This window comes from Petaurus breviceps, unplaced genomic scaffold, assembly GCF_028583685.1.
Source record: "Petaurus breviceps papuanus isolate PSGF00001 unplaced genomic scaffold, PetGlider_PUasm1.0 187, whole genome shotgun sequence".
Lineage (NCBI taxonomy): Eukaryota > Metazoa > Chordata > Mammalia > Diprotodontia > Petauridae > Petaurus > Petaurus breviceps.
In genome coordinates, this window is record NW_027185799.1 from 82,114 (window position 1) to 104,471 (window position 22,358).

General features: G+C 43.9%; 1 protein-coding gene across 1 annotated transcript in view; it reads right to left on the reverse strand.

The window, feature by feature from the left end:
* Positions 1-5,438: 5,438 nt before the first annotated feature.
* MYO1G (myosin IG) overlaps positions 5,439-22,358 on the reverse strand; it is a 32,430-nt gene continuing 15,510 nt past the window's right edge. The window contains exons 12-22 of the mRNA XM_069090582.1: positions 20,592-20,662; positions 19,842-19,916; positions 19,144-19,276; positions 13,891-14,057; positions 13,022-13,229; positions 12,431-12,654; positions 12,111-12,255; positions 9,721-9,825; positions 7,386-7,499; positions 6,064-6,218; positions 5,439-5,696 (exon numbers count right to left, since the gene is read on the reverse strand). Coding sequence (XP_068946683.1) covers positions 5,540-5,696; positions 6,064-6,218; positions 7,386-7,499; positions 9,721-9,825; positions 12,111-12,255; positions 12,431-12,654; positions 13,022-13,229; positions 13,891-14,057; positions 19,144-19,276; positions 19,842-19,916; positions 20,592-20,662 — 1,554 coding nt within the window. The 3' untranslated portion in view covers positions 5,439-5,539. The remainder of the gene's footprint in view (positions 5,697-6,063; positions 6,219-7,385; positions 7,500-9,720; positions 9,826-12,110; positions 12,256-12,430; positions 12,655-13,021; positions 13,230-13,890; positions 14,058-19,143; positions 19,277-19,841; positions 19,917-20,591; positions 20,663-22,358) is intronic.

Genomic DNA, 22,358 nt, shown 5'->3' on the forward strand with positions numbered 1-22,358 from the left:
ATTGAGAGATGAGAGAGGAATATAATGAGAGGAGATGGGGAGAGATAGAATGGGATAAATTATCTATATAGAAGGGGCAAAGGAAAACTTACAATGGAGGGGAAGAACAGGAAGGCAAATGATATACACACTAAATTAGGTATCTCACCCTACAGGAGAGTAGGGGTGAAGGGAATGAGAGGGGGGACAATGGAAGGGAGGGCACGTTGGGGGGGAGGGTAGTTAGAAGCACACACTTTTGAAAAGGGACAGGGTCAAAGTAGAGAATAGAACAAGTGGGGGGCGGGATAGGATGGAGGGAAATATAGTCAGTCTTTCACAATATATCCACTATGGAAATGTCTTGCATAGCTACACGTGTACAACCTATATTGAATTGCTTATCTTCTCAGTAAGGGTGGGTGATGAGGGAAGAAGGGAAAGAATCTGGAATTCAAAGTTTTAAAATCAAATGTTTAAAAAATTATTATTATTATTATTGTTATTTTTTACATGCACTGGGAAATAAGATATACAGGCACCGAGGTATGGAGATCCATCTTGTCCTACTGGAAAGTTGGATGGGGAATGGGAGAGGATATAGGAGAGAGCAGATTGGGGGAGGGGGTATACAGTGGAATCGCTGTTTTGGAGTGGGGGGTAAGGGAAAGACTGGGAGAAAATTTGTACCTCAAAATCTTGTGGAAATGATGTAAACTAAAAATAAACATAAAATTTAATTTAAAAAAATCAGAAGCAAAGAGCCTATAAAGTAAAAAAAAAAAAAAAAAAAAACAATCTCTACTCACAGTGAAAAAAAAAAAAGAAAGAAATGCAGACTGGCTGTGGCAGAAGCTACTATCTATTACCCTACCTTTGGGAAATAGGTATGGGGGAAAGGATAGAGGTTACTCTGGACACTGAGAACATTAAACCTGACCTCATTATTATTACTTGATTCTGTTGAGGTTTAGGGGTGTTGGGACCCCAAAATAGCAAGAGGAGGGTTCTGCCCAAATGATTTCAACCCAAGCTTTCTTTCAGCCAAAGACAAAGTTTATTAGAACACTGATAGAAAGTGGGCATGATTCTAAAAATCTGCCATGTTGGCTATACTCTAAAGGAATCTGCGCATTTGTATTGCTAATGCAAGCAGCCAGATTGGATCTGTGCACTGTCATGGAAACAAGATGGATCTTATATACAGAAATATATGGGAGGGATCTAAGAGTGGCCAAGTAGTCTGGGGCAATTGGAGAAAGGATCTATGGAGAATCTTGATGGGAATGGCCAATAGGCTGGGGGGACTGTGAGGTAACAGAGAAGGGCCAGGAATGCCAGAGACCTGGACCACATGCCTAAAGGAGACTGGGGTCTAGATAGAATTCAGGGAGTGGGGGTCTAGGGTGGGGCCAGGTGCAGACAATGAAAGGACAGTTAATTAATTGGGAAGAGCCCAGCACTCCAGATGAACTCCAGATCTAGTGGGAAGATTCAAGGAGAGTTCTAGGGGGTTCCCAGAGCCTGTACCTCATCGATACAACAAGCCTTTTAGAGACAAAGACGAGATATTTATTAAAATTGGACAGCTGAAGGCATTATAGTGCCTCTTTAAAGTGCAGTTGAATATGGCTCTCCATCCTGGGACCAGAGCACTGCGCTTAAAATACATGCTTTAGAAAGTTTTGAAGAATTTTATGTCATACTGTTTCTTGAGATTGTTATGAAGAAAGACTATTTCTGACTCAAAGCAAACGAAATACAGACCCAGAATAGAACTGTGCTGTGATTCTAAAGATTTGTATAGCCCAACATATACCATAAGAATATGCTTTGCTGCCCCTGCAACTTATGAGAACACTGAATGTTTATCTGGGCCAACATCATTAGTCATTGTTCAGTGATTTAACTTTATAAACAATCACTAACCTGATGAGGGCATTGTTGAACATCCTATAAGGGGTTGGGAGATAGTGACCACTCTACCTCTGAATTCATGGTAGAGAAGAGGAAAGACATCTGGAGTCTGACATAAACCTTAGATTTAAGGAGAATGGATTTTAGAAGGTTTAAAGAAAGGTGAGATAGGATATCCTGGCCTAAAATTCTGCAGGGTCTCAGTTCCCTTCTGGTTCTAAAACTATGATCCCATTGATGAGGTACAGGCCCTGGAAACCCTCTTGAACTCTCATTGAAAGAGGTTCAGGCTCTGGGAACCCTGTTGAAGTCTCCTTGAATCTTCGCATTTGATGAGGCATTTGCCTGAGGCCATAAACCTTTCCATTGTCCAGCTACTTCCCACCCTTGATCCTCCCAAAATATCTATACCCAAATCTGTTACCCTTAAACTAGCCTAACCCTCCGTGGTCGGGCATCTTCAGGTAGCCTCTCGTTATTTCCCACCCTCAGTCTCATTACTGGAGTCTGACCTCATTTGACTCCTCAAGACCCTCCCCAAACTCCTCCTCCAGACCACCCCTAGAACTCTTCCACAGTCTTTCTGTATATAATCTGTATATAATAAACTCCATCTTGCCTCCATGAGAGTGGAGACTCACTCTGTGTCAGATTATTCTGGCCGGATTGTCCAATACAAGCATTGCAGATACCTAGGTTCCTTAAGAGTCTACCATTATGGCAAACTTTTAATAAACTTTGCTTTACTTTGACTGAGAGAAGACTTGAGTCGAATTCATTTGGCAGGAACCGGTATGTTGGTATTTTGGGGTCTCGAGCACCCCAAACCTTAAACCTCAACATTTTATGGTTCCCTGACCTCAACACTATGACTTGATAACTAACTTTAAATACACGAAGGACTTGTCATATGAGTGATATACTCTTAAGCTTTAAGTTCTGGAAATGCAAATAAAAGCTATTCAAATAGGGAAGAAATAGGGGAAGTGATCAAAAAGAACAGTGTAGATAAAATTGAAACTCACCAACCAATTTAGATTTTAAAATTTGCTTACTCTTCGGCAAAGATAGGATGATAACAACAGCCATGACCAGACACATGCAAGGAAAAAAAATCATATCCATTCGTGGTATGATTCTGTAAGAAGAGGTTCCAGTACACTAAAAGTCAGAATGAGCTGACTAGTGATGAAGTATCAAGGGGAAAAAAGGATTTCTTTTGTTGTTGTTTTATTAAGAAAAAGAGGAAGGTCAAAAAAGGGATAGGACCCATTCCTAGGGGTGGACATGACAATAACAATGTGTTAGGGAAGGGAAGCAGAGTTACTTATTTAATTTTGTTTCTGTTTTCCCTTCCAGGAATGATACTTTGAATGGAAAGGATAGAATGAAATTGTCTGTTAGGGTTTGGAACACAAAATAAATAAGAAAAGAATAAGAGAGCACCTAATTGGCCTTAATGACTTCAAGTTACCAAGTCTAGCCAATTTGCTCCTTAGAGTACCGAGAAGAGTGATGTTAGGGTTGTGATGGCTAAGCCACCATCACTGATCTTTGATAAAAATGGTGGAGAGTAAGAGAGCTGCTGTAAGAACTACGAAATGCAAATAGTCTGACTTTTTAATTTAAAAAAAAAAAAGTGCTGTTTGTAAAATGATTAACCATTCTAATTTCCCTTTCCACTTAATTATATTTAACATTAATGACTCCAGACAAGGCCGAAGTCAGTGAAATTTATCAGACTCTCAGAATCAAAAGGGCTTACTTAGTCCATCCCCTTTCCCATTGCATGAAATAACTCTACAATATGGCAGATTAACTATCTAGCAGTGAGTTCTTTGCCTAAGGCCTAGGCTATCTTGCATTATTTTTTTGTTAATCTTATCTCTCCTATCTCCTCACCCAAAATGTGAGTTCTTGGAGGAAATCAATTTTATCTTACATCTTATTTCATGCCTTATAGTATTTAGCACAGGGTAGTCCATACTCAAAAAAGCAAAAGACCCAAAATACAAAACAACTGATGTTAATGAATTGAATTGTATGGCCATACTTCCTCATCTCTATCCAGACCTTAATTCTTACTTTCTTCTGGAAGCCTTCCCTAATTAACCCCCTTGAAAAACTGTGATTTTGCCTTTCCTCTATCTATAAGCTCTTACTGAACAGCATTCATTGTATTTTCTGCATTCTTGTCATTCTTAAGGTGTTCTGAGGAGGTTTGGGTGTTTTTGCTTTGTTTTGTTTTGGTGGAGCTTGGGGATGTAGGTGAACAATGCTATATGCACTCCATCAAAACAGGGGCTTCCTGAGGTCAGAGATGGGGTTTACTCCATCACAAAAGGGGTTCCTTTGAGGATGCCTGCATGTCTCATCAGAGATCTCCATCAGACTGAAGACTCCTCAAGGACGGAGGTCCCTTTTACTCTATCAGACCAGATTTAGACTTACATGCTACTGCTTTGCTGTTGAGGGCCCCACGCATAAGGAATAGGGAGGGGTACTCAGTTCCTGTTTACCAACTTTTGTAGGGTTATACCCATATACCTTTCTGCTACTTTGAATGTACAAATCATGGGATGAGCCTATTGGGCTTTCAGTGGGAAATACATCAAATTATAGAGATTAGCAGCAATGCTAATTTGCTGTCAACTGAATATTTACCCGGAAAGAGAAAGTAACTAAATTGAGCAGTCTGGGGCTTTGTTACACAATTTGGGGGTATGGGAAGAGATGTATCTCCCTTCCCAAGGCAACCACTATCTCCATACTTCACTCTGTGATCTACCAGTTAGTGACCTAAGTTCCTGACCCTCCAATCTCCCCAGAGTGAGCCTTTCCCAGAGTTAATCTTTCTCCCCAAAACCTAATGGGACATGGGTGGGACACCCCTTCTTCTGTCGTCTCTATAACTCCACTTCCCCTGGTGAATTTACTCCAGGTGAAAGAATTTTAATTTACGACTGTATAGGGAAGATTAATCTCAAGGACCCATTGTGAAAACTTGAGTAAGTTCCAGCTGGAAGAAAGGAGATGAGAATAAGGAAGAAAGGATCACTATATACTAGTTCAATGAGGGAGACAAGAGGTCCAAGAACTTGCTGACAGCAGAGAGACATCAACACTCAAAGGTGGGTGTGTATATCAGTGGGCCCATACAAAGGGAACTCAGCAATATAACTGAAGGAAGTGGGCTGGTGACTGGACAAATGGATGAGGTCTGGTCCCCCTGTGCTTGTGGGTGGTATTTAATGTTCTATAGATGCTTGCCTAGGATAGAATTGAGTGTGGCTAGGAGTCTATGATGGACTATTCTCTTCATGTGCTGTATATAACAAGTATCAAAGAACACACCAATTGATTTTTATCATAAACCATTCAAGTTATTCTGTAGCTCAAGCAAAGAAATATTTTCTTCCTCCTCTTCTTCTTCTCCTTCTCCTCCTTCTCCTTCTTCTTCTTCTTCTGTCTCTCTTTCTCCCTCTCTCTCTCTCTCTCACACACACATGCACATGTATACATATACACAAAGATGGTCAACATTCTAGAACTGAATTTTTAAAAATCTACTTGTGATGTGGGCTCTAGGCTTACACCTAGAAAACCCTGGAACAACAGTGGAAAGACAAGAGGCCCATAGGACTCAGAGACTTGGCCAAAGGAGAACAAAGCCATCACGGCTACGACGAAAGTCCGGCATAGGCTGATCGGGTTTGGTCTCCACAGACACATGGCGCCGGCGGCCACGCTGGTTCAGCTGGATGCAGTCTGAAACCCGTATTTGGAGGTCTTGCCCCACTCTGTAGAAAGAGAAACACCAGGCCCCCTAGAATGCTAGATGAACCTTGGTTGTTTCTCTCAGCCTTGTGGGCTAGATTCAAGGTGCTAGACCACCCCCTCATTCTAGCTCCTTAGGAAGTACCCTCCCCTAGAGCTCCTACGTGACCTGGGCCCTTCCTATACTTCTCCAAAACTTGCCTCCCCAGTGTCATAGAAAGTCTTGGTGGTGAGAGAGGGGTCCTGGCCCCTGGCTTGGTCCTACCTCCTGTTCCTGGCAAAGGACTCTGTTGGGAGTCCACGTTAACATCTTACACTTCCCTCTAGGCAGAGTCTATCTTGTTCTGACCACATCATCCCAGTGGTGACTGCTCCATGACCATGTCTTACCCTTGGAAGTGTCCAGCCAGCGTGCCTACCAGCTCCCCAATGCGATTATCCATTTTAGGCTGAGTTCGGTGAAGACATACCACCAAGTCATCCTGGCCCTTGGCATGTAGCACCACCAGCTGGTCCTGACCACTTGTTACACTCAACCCAGTCACCTGGAGCGAAGAGAGGTACAAGGGAAAGGGTGATCAGCCACTTTGAGACACTTATGGACACTGCCCCGAAATGTCCATCTTTTGTGCCTTTGATTCAATTGTGAAGTGTGTGTGTGTGTGTGTGTGTGTGTGTTTGCCCCATGCCTGACTTGCCCTTCTCTGTGTCTTACAATTCCGTCTCATGCTATAGTCCTCATGGGGGAAGGAACAGGGGCCCTAGTGCCCTTGACCTCCTGTTGAAGCTCTTAAACATCCATATTCAATCTTTTTCTCTTAGTCCATTTATCCCCAAGATGGGAGGCCTCCAAAGTGTGGTTCTCACCTACCTTGCCAATCTCATCTCATAATTCCCCCCTTCACAGACTCTACATGCTTCATGGCCAGGGCCATTCCCCATCACTCTACTTTTGTTCATTCTCTCCTGCATGCTTCTTCCTGAGTCTATCTCTGGCTGTTGGATTCCCTCCCTACCTTCAGATGTAGCTCTTCTAAGAGGCCTTTTTCTGAACCCTCACAGTGAGAGTGAGCTCTTCCTGCTCAAATTCCCCTCACCCTTTGCTTGTTCCTCTCCTTCCTCCTTATCTCTCACTGTTCAGAATTTTTCTCCACCTTTAGGAAGCAACTCAGATGCCACCCTCCCCTAGGAAGCCTTCCCTGGTTTCCCCTGCCATAGGTGAAAGTGATCTCTCACCCCTCTCTCTAGAGCACTTAGACAGGAAGAAACTCTCCTTTGCCTCAATCACGTTATCTACCTTGGATTATTCTTATCTGTGTATATGTTATATTCCCTACCCCCTCCCCAACTCCCTGTAGACTATAAGCAACCTGAGAACAGGGAAAGTTTCTTTTTTTCATCTTCAAGTCCCTAGCACCAAGCACATGTACTTAAAAAGTGTTAGCTGTAGTGAGTTGAATTGAACTGAATTCCTCCTCTTTCCTCCCCTCCCTTCCCCATCCCTTTCCCTTTCCCTTTTGTTTTCCCTTTCCCTTTCCTTTCCCTTCCTCTTACTTCCCCTTCCCTTAATATGCTTAATGAGTTAGGTGCTTGGAATGAGGGTTCAGTATATACTTGTCGATGGACCAACTGTCCCCACCCAGCACCCTGAGCATCCCCCCCCAGCCCACCTTCCACTGCCTGCCCCTTTCCCTCCCGGCACCCCTGCTCACATGGCTGAGGGGAACTGCCCGCATTACACGGTACTGTTTGTTGGGTTCCAGTTTGTAAAGGTGCTTGTCGGTGAGCAGCAGTGCCCGGTCTCTGCTTTTGTTGAATCGGTTTACCTGAAGGAGAGAGAGAATCAAGTCAGCATTACTCAGGATGCCCTTCTAGGGGCACCTTCAGCATCCTTCCTTCCTTGTGCCCACTCTGCAGTCTCTACCAAGTAAGAAATCACTTTTGGATAGCACCTTAAAGTTTATAGAGGCCACATGGCATTGTGGGTGGAGAGGTGTCTTCAGAGCCAGGAAGACCTGGCTTGGAGTTCTGCCTCTTACATGCTGGACGTGTGACTCTGCTGATACAACTGTGATCTGTTGCTTGTATTAATAACTGAATGAAATGCTAAATTTTACTTAGAAGTTTTCACTCAGTGAAAATAAAGATAGAATTTTTTTTCCCCACCAAGGTCACAGACATCCTCTCTCTGTGTAGACCCCAGGTTAAGGACCCCTGCTCTACAACATCCCTTATAAGTGGTCATCCGGCCTTTGCCACTACCTCCTGAGGCAGCCCATTGATTGTACTTAGGGGCAGCCCTAATCATTAGGAAATTTCTCCTTGCATCAAGTCTAAGTCTGCTTTTTGGTAACTTCCATTGTGTTCCTGGTTCTGAACAAGCCAGAAGTCTTATTTCTCTGCTTATCTTTCTATGACCTTTCAAGAACTTAAAGGAAGATCTCAAGTGCCTTTAGGATTACGCCTTCACATCACCTTTCCAACTACACACTTCCAGCTCCTCCCGTCAGGCCTATCTGGCACGATCTAGAGTTATCCTGGTCACTTTCTTCTGCTGGCTGTTCAGATTATCACGAAAGATTCATGATGATTCATGTTCAGATTATCATAAAACATGAAGCCTGAAGACAGTCTTCCACATGCAGTCTGACCAGGGCAGAATCCAGTAGGACTAGCATTTTCTTTGCTTAGGTTGCTGTGTGGTGCTGCATAGAGGGCCAGGCCAGCCTTGAAGAACTAGGAATCACTGAGCTCAGTTTCCATTTCTGATACAGACTGGCTGTGTGACCCTGGGCCAGTCACTTGAACTTTCAAAGCTCTAGGTAACTACGAGGATGAGTTGCAGAGAAGGTTACAACTTGAGGGAGTTTTATCACCTATGTATTGTACATGCCAGTGAAATCACAGGTCCAGTACCTAGGCTATCTTAAGATCTCATTAGCTCTTGAGGCAATTGGGATTAAGTGACTTGCCCAGGGTAACACATTTAGTAAATGTCTGAGTTCAAATTTGAACTCAGGTCCTCCTGACTCTAGGGCTAGATCCACTGTGCCATCTAGCCCCCCCAGATCTCATTAGCTCTTTTGGCTACCATGCCAACTGTTACCAAAGTATGCACTGCATTTCTGAACTACTAAAATCACAAGACCTTTTTTCAGATAAATTTCTATATCAACATAACTCTCCAATATTATACTTGTGAAGTTTATTTTTTGAACCCAAGTCTGGTACTTTAATTTATCCTTATTAAATTTCATTTTATCTGATTTGGCTAAATCTTTTGGTTGGTTGATTTTTTTGTTTAAATCCTCACGCTGTTATTCAACATGTTAGCTATTCTTTCTGTATGGTTGTTGTTGAGCCGTTTCATTGTGTCCAACTCTTTGTGATCCCTTTTTGGGGTTTTCTTGGCAAAGATACAGGAGTGGTTTTGCCATTTCCTTCTCCAGCTCATTTTATAGATGAGGAAACTGAGGCAAACAGGGTTAGGTGACTTGCCCAGGGTTACACAGCTAGTAAGGATCTGAGTCTGGATTTGAACTCAGGGAGATGGAATCTTCCTAACTTTAGGTCCATCACTCTAGCTACTATGCCACCTAGCTGCCCCTTCTAGTTGTGTATCATCTGCAAACCTGATAAGGCTTCGACCTAAACCATCATATGAGTCATTGAAAGCATAGGGACAAGGACTGATCCCCAGGGCACTTCACTAGAGACCTCCCTTCATGCTGATGTTGACCCACCTTGGATCTGATCATTCAAGCAATCCCAAATCTCAACCTCTTGTCCTGCAGGATAACTTGAAGGACTTTGTCAAACGATCAGATGACCTCTAAGGCCCTTTTAAGTTCTATTCCTAGACCATATAAGATCATAGGCTTAGGGCCAGAAGGGACTTTGACCCCTTCATTTTACAGGTAAGGAGATGAACCCCAGTGATTCCCCACACAGAATCACACACGTAGTCATTAGTAGTGCCTAGATTCAAACCCAGCCTTTTCTCCAAAACGTGGGCCCATAGGTGGTGGTCCTTGGGGTGGTCCTTACCTTTCGGACATGACTGGAAAAAAGCACATTTCTGAAGCCATCCTTTTCCTGCAGGTTCTTCAGCTGCTGAGCAAAGGGGGCTGCTGCTGTGGGGTTGTCAATAGTCTGGAGGGGCCAACGAACAGATGGGTACAGTTGGAAAGATGAACAGGAAGACCCAGAGCACTGACAATGGTGGAATGTTAAAACCAGGGGGAACCCTAAATGCTGGGAAGATATCAATTTGGGATGAAGGAAAGGAGGCCTGGGGGCAGCTAGGTGGAACAGTGAATAGAGCACCAGCCCTGGAGTCAGGAGCACCTGAGTTCAAATCCGGCCTGAGACACTTAACACAAAAACTAGCCGTGTGACTTTGGGCAAGTCTCTTAATCCCAATTGCCCTCCAAAAAGTAAAAAAAAAAAAAAAGAAAAGGAAGCCTGGTGGAGAATAGTAGAAAGAATTTGGGATTGGAGTAAGATGATCTCAGCTCAAATCCCAGCTCTGCTGCTTTCTAAAGACTTGACCCTGGGGTAAGTCATTTGTTGTTTCTGGTCCTCAGTTCTCTTGTCTGGAAAATGTGTACAAAATACCTGCTTAACCCACCTCTACTAGGTTGTTGTATGACAAATTCTCTAGGGATGTTGTTATGAGTACTCTCATATCCCACATTCTAAAAACCAGAAACCTCCCTTTGTTAATTGGTCCTTCCATCCTACTATGAGAACTCAGGTCCCTAACATCGGCCATAAAGCCCAGCTCACAAATGAGATCCTCAACAGAGATGCTGTCTCAGCCCACTTTCATTTCCTTTTTCTCTAAATTGCTCTAGAACTCAAGAGGCTGTACCTCACAAATGAGGACTTAATCATTCTATGACTGGTTCATGTATGTCATGTCCCTCCAACGAGATTTGAAATAGCCCTTAGAGAAAACACAAATCAGAGATGTCTGCATCCACCACGGTGCAAAGCAGATCAGCATGAGGAGACTGTCAAGCTGATTGACTGTAAGATGCCTAAATGAGGTTTGAATACTCAGTGGAAGATTCCTTTATGGTCTGGGCTGATATCCCCCTGCACTTACCACAGTACCTGGCACAGAGCAGGAGTCTAATTAATGCTTATTGATTAGCTGACTGTATATTCTTAATGTTAAGTGAAGTTCTACCAGGTCTCAAATCTCACTGGCAATTCCAAATACATGAAATTATTACAATTAATTAATAACAGTAATCATAAACATTTTCATAGCTCAGATTCTATAGCTCTTTAAAGCATACAAAGCATTTAATAGTAACTTGATATCTTTAGGATAAGGGTTATTGTAGTCATTTTATAGATGAAGAAACTAAGAATAAGTTTCATTATGCCCATTCTATAGATGAGGAAACTGAGGCCCAGTAAGGTTAAATGACCTAACTCAAATTCATCTGTCAGTCCCTGCCCCCAAGGACAATTATGACTCCATTTTCTATAACTCTCTCCTATACTACTAGGTATGTGACCATAGACAAATCACTTGGGTTCCCCAGGACTGTTTCCTCATCTGTATAATGGGGACAAAAGAAGGCAAGTTACTATTGTTACTATCAGGAAGGACTCAGTCTCCCAGAGAAGACATGAAGTAAATCTGGAAATAGAAAGAGGGAAGATTGGGAAGCCCCCTTGAAAAGCAAAGTAGTATTAGTGATATGAGTGTGGTTCAGAGACCCAGATTTGAATTCTGGCTCTGACTTCTTAGCTGTGTGACCCTGGACTAATCATTTCAATGTTCTAATCTTTGGTTTCTTCATCTGTAAAATGCAGGTGCTAACACTTTACACGCCTCTAACTCAAAGGTTTATTAGAAGAAAAAAAATGACTTGTAAAACTTAAAACATTTTAGAAATAGGAGTTATTGCTATGTCTGGAGACTAGCCCCTTAATGGGACAGCGGAGGAAGTTGGTGGAGGTGGGAGCTTGGGGCCAGGCCACCCCATGAAGATAGCTATAGCGAGGGCAAGCTCAGGTTGGTTTGTCCCCATATGGGCACTCAGTGCCCTTGTCAGAGCTTGGACCCTGAGCTGGGAGAACTTCAGCCAGGTATGTGGGCTACAATACTCACATGAATCAGGGATGGGTAGGTTAGTGGGCTGAGCAGGCAGGGAAAGGCAGATGAGCTCAAGGGGGGGGACTGGGGATCAGAGGGTAAAGAATACAGGCAGGAATGGCTGGAGTTAGAGGAGGGAGGGGCAGGTGAGACAGACTGAAGTTTAGGAGAGAACTAAGGGCTCCTCCATTAATGCTTTCCCCGGCACCTTCAGTGCGTCCACAAGAGAAAAGCTCAGAAGGCAGAAGGGTTTCAGTTAGAAAAGAGACCCTTTCAGGATTCACAGACTCATCCCAGGGGGTCGGCCATCTGCTAAACTTACTGAAGAGAGGTAGTCCCGTGACCATGCTCGTCGACATCCCCAGTCCTGGCGCAACCCCTGGAGCGCCCCCATGGCTGCCACCTTGGCCTTGATCTGAGCCATGTCCGAAGGGGGGATGTTCTTCACCAGTTGTCGGGCCCGCCACCTGACCAGGAAAGAGATGGAAGCTTCTGTGGAGTTGGAGGAGCAGAGGACTAGGAAGGGAAGATGGAAGGAATGAGAAGGAAAGAAAAAATGGAGAAGGGGAACTGGTTGGAGAGAAGAGAAAAACAGGAGGGGAAGAAAAAAAGGGGAGAACCCTGGAGGAGAAGGAAGGGTACCTTCGGAAGAGCCCCTGGCAGGTGTCTTGGAAAGGTTGTAGCACAGCAGGGGGTGTGGGCCAGACTAGGTCTCGCCCATACAAGGGGGGGTGGCGGGCAGCCTGGAAGCGGTTCTGCAGCTCTGTTAGGTGGGCTCGAACTTTGTGCCTTCGGAAGCAGCCCATAATAGTATAGATAGCTCTCAGGCGCTGGCACCGACGCCTTGCTAGGGTCCCCCGCCAGGCCTGGAAGGAGGGGACAGTCTCAGTACTCTAAACTGCCTGCTCAATCCCAGCTTTTGTCCCCTGGACCCTCTTAATTCTTATCCCTTTCCTAAATCTTTACCATCTCCCCAAATTAAGCCTTTCTAGTCTTCTGAACCTACCCTGCAGACCTTCTGACCCCATCCTATTCCTGTAGAATATCCACAAAGCATATTGCCCAGTCACTCCATGCCCCAGACATCACCCATTGGACCTGCCTTCGTCTCAGTACCTTCCCAAGCCATGCCTATTTCCAGCATCCCCAGATCCTCCTCTGTGGATCCTCCTTGCACTCTGTCCTGCTCCCGACCTATTACCACCTCCCCCATACGTCTCCAGGCCCCTGTACCTTTTGCAGTAGCAGTACTATGATAGGGATAAGCTGGGCCCGGCTCTGCTCCAGCGTGACCAGGGTGCGGGGTGATCGGATGAAGAGCTTGCTGTGTCCAAAGGCCACATCCCCCTGGAGGCCGTGCTGCTCCAGCAGGGCACCCACAGCTGCCTTGTCTGAGTCCAGCAGGTGGTTGGGCCATGTGTACTCACAGGTCATCTTGTACCTAGGATGGTGAGAAGGAGGGGAAAGAGCTCGTCTCAGGTCCAGACCTCTAAGTGGAGAAAACAAAGAGGCCCCTGGCTCCCTCTCTCCTTCCTGATGCCAGTCATAGCCCCTGAAATGCTGCTATTAAAATTTTGTTCCTTTGGGCTCATGATCTCTTTTCTTCATTTGAAAATGGGGACACACCATATTGGGCTAACCTCCTGGTATGAATTACAACGCGTTTGAGGTGAATAACCTTGGAGACAGATTCTCCATCTTCCCATTTTGTAGATGAGACTAAAGCCCTGAGAAATGAAGCGATTTTTCCCCAAGGATATTTCAGTGCTGGGATTTGAACTCAGGTGATCGGACTCTAAACTCAATCACCATTTCATTAGACCACCCTGCTCCACAGCCCCACAAATGGCCATGGAGCTGCCTCCTCTACTGCTGACAGACCTGTGCCTGAGTCACTGACTCAATCTTTGCCTCAGGAGACACATAGAGGAAATGCAACCCCAGGACCCTGGGGCGCCCCCAAAATCACAGAAAGACACTAAAGCTGCCTCCTTCCCCCAGGGCTGAAACTCCTAGATGCAGGTGGAGGCGGGGAGTGGGAGAAAATAGACCTATGGCAAAAGCTAGAATACTGTGTGCGGGGGCGGGGGGGGGGGGGTCACCTGAGCAAGAATCGAGGATAGGGCTGGCGGGAGGCAAAGCCAGCCCTTCGGACCCTCACGTTCTCCAGCAGCCCCAGGTACGCCACTTGGTGGCGGCAGCGCTGCTCATCCAGCCGGCCAGGGGACTTTTCTTCATTGGGTTTTATGCAGCGAACGTAGTAGGGTTCCTGAGGAGGAACCGGGAGCCAGGTCAGTGAAGTTGGTCACACCCCCCCGGAAGGCAGGGGGCTTGATTTCTCTTATGTCCCTTTGGGTGGAGCCGGGCACAGGGCTGGGCACATTAGAAGACTCATTATGAGGATCTCGGACTGCTGGCCAGTCAGTAACTGCATTCGAGAGCCTCCTCCTGCTGGACCAGCTCTGCTGCTGATCTCCCCTGGATCGCTGCTCATGTTTTCTCTATGCCTATCCCTGAAAGCCCACCTCAAATGGCTTCTTCCAGGAATTCTCCCCTGACTCCTTCAGGTCAGTAAAGGGCTTCCCCTTCAGACTCGGCCCAGCATTTTGTTTTTCCACTCCTGGGTGTGTGTAACAGGCAGTATTGTCTGTTATAGCTGTCTTTGTTTGCATTGAAGCTGAACCTCCAGGTGAAGGGGCCCTCAGAGGTCTAGCCTTGAGCAAGAGTACCTCACCCAAGGAGTGCTCCAGTCTTTGCTTGATGATCGGGCACACACATGCCCATTCCGCTCTTTAGAGAGATGCTTCCTGCTTAAACTCCAAGATCTTTTTCAGACAAAGCTCTGTCTAACCATACCTCCCCCTGCCCTCCTCGTGTACTTGTGAAATTTATTCTGATTGCAAGAGTAAGACTTCATATTAATATCTATTCTATTCCATTGTATTAGATTTAGTTTAACAACATATATAGGCTCTTTGGAGTCATTGCTTCCTTTTCCTAATGCTCATTAACCATTTCCTTAATAATGTATTCCAGAATTTTGCCAGGAATTGAAATCAAGCTCAGTCACCATTCTTATGGAATCTTAGGCATCCATATTCAAACAGTGTTACCCGACCTTGCTTCCATCTTCCATAGGTGTCTTTTAAACATTATAGTCTCAAAAACTCTTTCAAACCTGTCAAACCAATGTGGTAACCATCCCTTCTAGTTTTGTGACATCCACACACTGATGAACATGCCATCTATTCCTTTCTCCAGATCTTTGATTAAAATGTTAAATAGGACAGGGCCAGGCACAGATCCCATGGGCACTGAACCAGTGATTCTTTTCCAGATTGAAATTAAATCATCAATAACTACTCCTTGGATTCATCCAAGAGCAAATCCATCTATACCCATATTATTGTCTAACACATCTCCCCATATTGTCCTGCAAGTATAGTTTAAGAACCTTTGTCCAATGCTTTGTGAGAAATTAGCTCAACTCTGTCTCCAGCACTCCCTTGGTCTACTGGCCTAGTAACCCTGTCTGAAAGGAAATAAGATATGTCTGGCATGACTTGTTTGTGATGAAACTATTGTGGCTCTTTGGAGTCATTGCTTCCTTTTCCTAATGCTCATTAACCATTTCCTTAATAATGTATTCTAGAATTTTGCCAGGAATTGAAATTAAGCTCACTCACCATTCTTAAAGAATGTTAGGCTTCTATATTCAGTGTTACCTGACCTTGCTTCCATCTTCCATGTGTCTTTTTTTTTTTTTTTTTGCTTTTTTGGAGGTGGAAGGCAGGACAATTGGGGTTAAATGACTTGCCCAAGGTCACACAGCTAGTAAGTGTTAAGTGTCTGAGGAGGTGGCATTTGAACTCAGGTCCTCCTGACTCCAGGGCCAGTGCTCTATTCACTGTGCCACCTAGCCACTCCCATATGTTTCTTTACAAAAAAACAAAACAAAACAAACAAACAAAAAAAAACAACTAAGTTCCAGGCCCATCAGCTGGAGAATGGCTGGACAAATTTGGTATATGACTATAACAGAATACTATCATGCCATAAGAAATGACAAATGGATGGTTTTAGAGAAATATGGAAATACTTATATGGACTAAGGCAGGGTGAAGTGAGCCAAAGCAGAAGCATAATTTATATCATAACAACCACATTATTAAAAAAAAAACTTTGAAAGACTTAAGACCTCTGACTCCGAACAAAGAAGGAATGGACTCAAGATGCAGAGTGAAACATACATTTTTGGATGTAGCCAATGTGGGAATTTGTTTTACTTGGCAAAGATACTGGAGGGATTTGCCATTTCCTTCTCCAGTTCTTTTTACAGATTAGGAAACTGAGGCAAAGGGGGTTAAGTGACATGCCCAGGGTCACAGAGCTAGTAAATGTCTAAGACCATTTCAGGAAGATGAGTCTTCCAAGCTGGACACTCTATCCACTGTGCCACCCAGAAACTTTCAACAACATCAATAACAAATGTGGGAATTTGTTTTACTTGACTATTCCTATTTGCTACAAGTATTTTGCTTTTCTTTTCCTTTTTTTCCCCAAAGGCAGGAAGGGGGAAATGGGAAGGAGGGAGAGAAAATAGATTTTTGCTAATTAGAAAGAAAAAAAAGAAAAGAAAAAAACTTAAAGTTTAAGAGTTCCACGTGCATCCTCTTTGGTCCAAATGATATCCCTCGTTCTTCCTCATTGCAATTGTTTCTTGTATTTTCAGAGCTTCATTCTTATGAAATTCTCTCCTTACTGAGCTACTTCCCTTTTACAATTTGAGACCATGATCTCCTTATTTCTTACCTATTTTTTCTCAGAATCTTTTGAAGTGGCCATGATCAGAAATAGGTTTTGTATGACTATATATGTATAACCTATGTCAAACTGCTTGACTTCTCAATGAGGGGGGGGGGGGGGAGAAAAGGGGAGAAATTTAAAAACAAAAATTGAAAAAAAAAAAGAATGTCAAAACTATTTTTACATGTAATTGGGAAAAAAATAAAATATTAAATTTAAAGAGAAAAAAAGAAATGACCATGTCCTTCTACCTATTTCCTACCTATCTTTTCTCAGAATCCTTTGAAATCTGACCTTCACAAATCTAGGAGGTGTATCCACCCATGCCAGGCTTTCCTCATTTTCTCTATCACTCATTCCAAGATGGAGTGGTCGCCTCCTCCCCACCCCAAACTTCCAATCAAGTCCTCCACTGCACACAGTTCCTCCTTGTTGGTGACAATCAGATCTAGAACTTCGATTCCTCTTGTTGGCTTCTTTACCTTTTTTGGTTGATTGATTTTTTCATTAAGGCAAGTTAGAAAATTATAAGCTGCTTTTCCTTTGACAGAGAGTTCAAGCTATATGGTTGTCCATATAACTAAAGTCCCCTATCGCTATCATGCACCCCTTCCAGGTTTGTGATCTGTTTCCTATATCCATTATCTAGGTCCTCTTCCTGCCCAGGTGGTCTATGTTATATTTGTATGGCAATATCAATTCTATTACTTTCTTCATCTGGTTTCTGGATTCCTTTCCATGATGATATCTTTTTAATATATGAGTAGTTTACCACTACTAACAATTCCCTTCTCCCTAATCCTTTTTAAAATTTATTTTTATACATTTATTATCTTTTAAATCTTCAGATGCTTCTCTATAGAACTTTTTTTTTAATCCTCTCAACAAATTGTTCAGCAAAACAAATTCTCACATTGGCCGTATCCAGATAAATATGGCTCATTCAGGATTTTATGCCTATTACCTCTCTGGCAAGAGCTGGGTGGCATGATTTGTCTTTAGTCCTCTACAATCCCCATCTTTTTTTTTCAATCTCTCCTGCTTGTTTTGAATAAGATATGTTCCTATGAACCTATGAAGCCAAATTTGCCACCCTGTCATATCGCCCTACTAGGCTCCAATAGGAAGCCTGCCGTTTCTCATCTAAACTGGTATTTAAATGCCTACTATTATGTACCATGAATTCTCTGAATGGCCAGGGCTACAAAGACAAAAATGGAAACAGTCCCTGCCCACAAAGACATTATGTTCTACTGGGGGAATACAGCTTGCACATCAAAATGTAAATATAGAAAATATGCAAAGTAATTTTAGAGGGTGAGAAAAGCACTATTAACCAGGGGAATCAGGAAAGGCCTGATGGGGGAGCAGAATTCCAACTGATTCTAGAAGGCAGCTAGGGATTTCAAGAGGAGGAAATAGGGAGAAAGAACATTCCAAGAAAGAGGGAAAAGTCTGTTCGAGAGAGATGCTTCTGAGTACAGAGAACAGCAAATGGGAGTAGAGTGGTGAGAGATTGCAAATGGAAATCATTCTAGAAGGACAGATTGGAGTTAGAAGAAAGACTTTAAGGACCAAGTGGGGGGGTTTTCATTTTATCCTAGAGGCAATAGGGAGTCACTGAAGCTTCTTTTTTTCTTTTTCTTTTTGAAGTGGGGAAGGCAGGGCAATTTGGGTTAAGTGACTTGCCCAACGTCACATGACTAATAAGTGTTAAGTGTCTGAGGCCGGATTTGAACTCAGGTCCTCCTGATTCCAGGGCTAGTGTTCTATTCACTGTGCCAGTCTCTGAAGCTTCTTGAGCAGAAGAGGGGACATGGTGAGACTTGTGCTTTATAGGTATCAATTTGGTATTCATGTCCACCCATAAAGGTGGTTAGTATAGTAGTCCAGGTCATGAGGACCTGAGCTAAAGTGTATCCTTGCTTGTGGAACACTGAATGCCCTCTACTGGCATACAGTAAGTACTTAATAAATGCTTATTCAGCTACTGAGCAAAGGTCACTCCATTTTCCCTCTTATTGAAGTGTGGTTTATTCCTGCTTCACCTCTTAGCCTTTAGCAGGAAAGAGAAAGCCTCATCCTCTAGGCCAGAGACCCCAAATCTGAAAGAGAAATCCACCTCAAGCTAACATATTTTGAGTGGTTTAACCTAATCTCCATTCACTTTCAAAATCACTGAAATGGTTGCATCCCTCTTGACAATTTATTCCCCTTAAGGACTGAAGTGAGTTTCATGCTCCACCCCCCAGAAACAATGACATTTTCACTTCTTTCTTTTTCTTTTTTGTAAACAATGAAATTTGTTCCACACTTTTTACCTAACCTTTCATCCCCCCAAGCAAGCAGAGGGTTTCATTTTACCCTAGAAATTACTGAGGAAGTTTGACAAATGGGCTGTTCCATTTGTGGGTCAGTCTTCTGCCTGGCCGCCACCGACACCCCCATCCCTCCTCCCTGGCCGCCACCGACACCCCCATCCCTCCTCCCTGGAGTTAGTCTGAGAAGGAACACAAGCGGGAGGTACCTGGAGGTGGGGGCCCCCATACCTTGGATGCTAGATTCTCCACCAGCGCCACCATGGAGTTCTTGAAGAGTGTTCCTGCAGTCAGGGGGCGCTTGGTGACCTCAGTGATGTCCTGCTGTCCATCGGGCCACATGCCTCGAAGGGTGAGGTCTGTGCTGTGGGTGCCAGACCCAAAGTCTCAGCCCTCATTCCAGAGGCCAGCCCATGCCAGCCCCTCTCCTTGAGCCCAGCTGCCAGCTCTGCTTATTTCACTATCCCCTTGGCTCAAAAAGAGAACTAGGAACTAAAATTTGAATCATAAAATGTTGGAAACCGAAGGAACCTTAGAGAGCATTTAGTAAAATCCTCTCATTTCACAGATGAGCAAACTGAGGACCAGAGAGATACAAAGACTTGACCAATGTCACACAGTAAGAAGAAGCCAAGGCTTTTGGCCCCAAGTCAAAGTTTCTTTTGCACCCCGCTCGACATAGCTAGAGAACCTTGGCTCTAGTTCCAAATCTGCTACTAACCCTGGGCAACCTCTTGATCTTTCTGTGTCTCAGTCTCTTCCTCTGTAAAATGAAGGGGCTTGACTGTGGTCCACTTCCAGCTTTAACACGCCCCCTTCCATGATTCTTCTGCCCTGCCTCTGGCTTCTACCCTAGCTCCTGCCTCTCTAGCATAGTGCAGTAACTAACCCTTCATCCAATCCTCCACCAGATTGGCCAGCCCTCTTACCTGTTGTACAGGAGCCTCTTAAAGTCCTGGAAAAGAGAATCTTTGTTCTTGTCGATGAAGCCCTCCACAGAGTACCTAGAGAGGTGGGAAGTTTGGAGCTTGAGGGAGTGGTCGGAACACAGCTGTGAGGCAGACAGTTTTAGCCAGAGGCACAAGAAGGGAGTGTGCAGCTAGGTGGCATAGTACATAAAGAGAGTCCTCTTCCTGAGTTCAAATCCAGCTTCAGGCACTTACTAGCTGTGTGACCCTAGGCAAGTCACTTAACCCTGTTTGCCTCAGTTTTCTCATTTATAAAGTGAACTGGAGAAGGAAATGGCAAATCAATCTGTGCCAAGAAAACCCCAAATGGGGTCACAAACAGTTGGACGATAACAGGAAGAGAAAGGACCAGGAGTAGAGTAAAGGGGTCAAATGAGGGATTTTGAAATAGTCTTTTGCCTCTTCTCTTACTCCATCCACTCCTACTCACAGCAGCCCATTTCCTCTTTTTCTCCCCTCTATTTATTCAAATCTTACCCAGCTTCAAATCCTAGCCCATTTAGGAAATCATCCTCATTTAAAAGGTACTTGTCTGTCTGTCTCCCTGCCCCCTCACACACACACACACACACACACACTCACACACACACACACACTCACACACTCACTCATTTAAGTTGCTATTCACTTAGATGTCACCCAACTCTCCCCATCTAGCTCAGAGGTTCCTCCACCCAGGTTAGGGACTTGGGAACATTTAAGATTCCTTACGTGACATCTCCTGCGTAATGTTTAATGCGGAAATCTCGGCCAAATTCCATAGTCTTGTCTGTGGGACAGAGCTGCGGAGAGAAAGAAGGGTTTGAGAAGGATCAAGGTAGGGAGGTGGAGGGAGGTGGGATGGTTAAGGAACATTCCCGTTTGGCTGGAGGGCTCTCCCTCCTTGCCTGCACTAAACCCACCGGTTCATGGCTCTTAGACCTGGAAGAGCCCTCTGAGGGCATCTAGTCTAACTTTTTCCTTTCACAAATGAGGAAACTGAGGCCTGGACAGGTTGAGTAATTCTCTCAGGAAATGTCAGAAGCAGGATTTGTGCCCAGGTTTTCCACCTTGAGAACGATCACTTTTCCCATTGTACTCTGAGAGGCCAAGTTTAAGAGGCACTTGAACTCCCTTGAGTTCTTTCTTGAACTCCCCAGGCATGAGTGTCCTTTTCTCCCATTCTCATTACCTTGCATTTACTATAAACGTTTTCTTTTAGAAAGGCAGCTAGGTGAATTGGGTGGGCTAGACCTAGGAAGACTTGAGTTCAAATCTAGCCTCAGGCACTTACTAGCTGTGTGTCCCTGGCAAGTTACTTAACCCTGTTGGCCTCAGTTTCCTTATCTGGAAAATGAGCAGGAGAAGGAAATGGCAAACTACTCCAGTATCTTTGCCAAGAAAACTCCAAATAAGGTCCCAAAGAATCTGACGTGACTGAAATGACTGCACAAGAACAACAAAGAGTTGGGATTGAACCCAGGTATCTTGATTCCCAGCTTCAGGACCTATCTACTCTATCACGCTTCACTGAAGGGCTATATTGTGAGGCTGTCTCCTGGTAGCACAGTAAAAATGTCTATGTGGTAGGAACCAGAGTTAAGTTTTTTATTTTTATTTTTTGTTTTTGTTTTTTGGCAGGACAAAAGCAAGGTAGGACAGACAGGTCCCACCTTTATTAGCAGGAGAGTGCTAATAAATATTTTTAACAACTGACTTTCGAAAATATATGTGTGATGTACCTTTAAATTTAATCTATATTATTAACACTTTTTCCATCACTTTCTTATGTCTGCATAATCAACAAAACAATAAACAAAGCCCTGGTTTGTAGTCTTTGCTGATTTCTGAGGTGTAAATGTTCACACTGAACATTTTTAACAACCAGCTCTCAAGCTGACTCCAGCACACACCTGGACTGGGATAGGTATGCAGAATTTAGAGAACATCTAGTTCAATTTTTTCATCTGACAGAGGAGGAAACTGAGGTCCCAAAAAAGAATCTAGTGGAGAGAGAACTAGATTGTGAATCAGATGACCTTGGTTTGAATCCTAACTTTGGCCACAGGCAAATCACTTCACCTAGGGATCAGAGGCCTTGGGGTCAATCATTCAAAATCACACACACACACAGGTAGTAAGAAGAGGGCAGGGATTTTGGGCCTGGCTCCTCTGACTCCAAATTCCAATGCCTTTTCCATGTGTATTTCCTTATCAGCAAATTGAGGGATGATTGCTAAAGCTGTTTTCAGTTATAAGGTCATGTGACTTCCATGATAAATAACTTACCCAATGCAATACTTAATAAGTGCTGAAAAATCATTCATTCATTCATTGTAAATAGGTACTTAATACTTCATTCATTTGACACTGTTGTTCGGTAGTTTCAGTGGTATCCAACTCTTCATGACCCCATTTAGGGTTTTCTTGGCAAAGATACTGGAGTGCTTTGCCATTTCCTTCTCCCACTCATTTTACAGATTAGGAAATTGAGGCAAA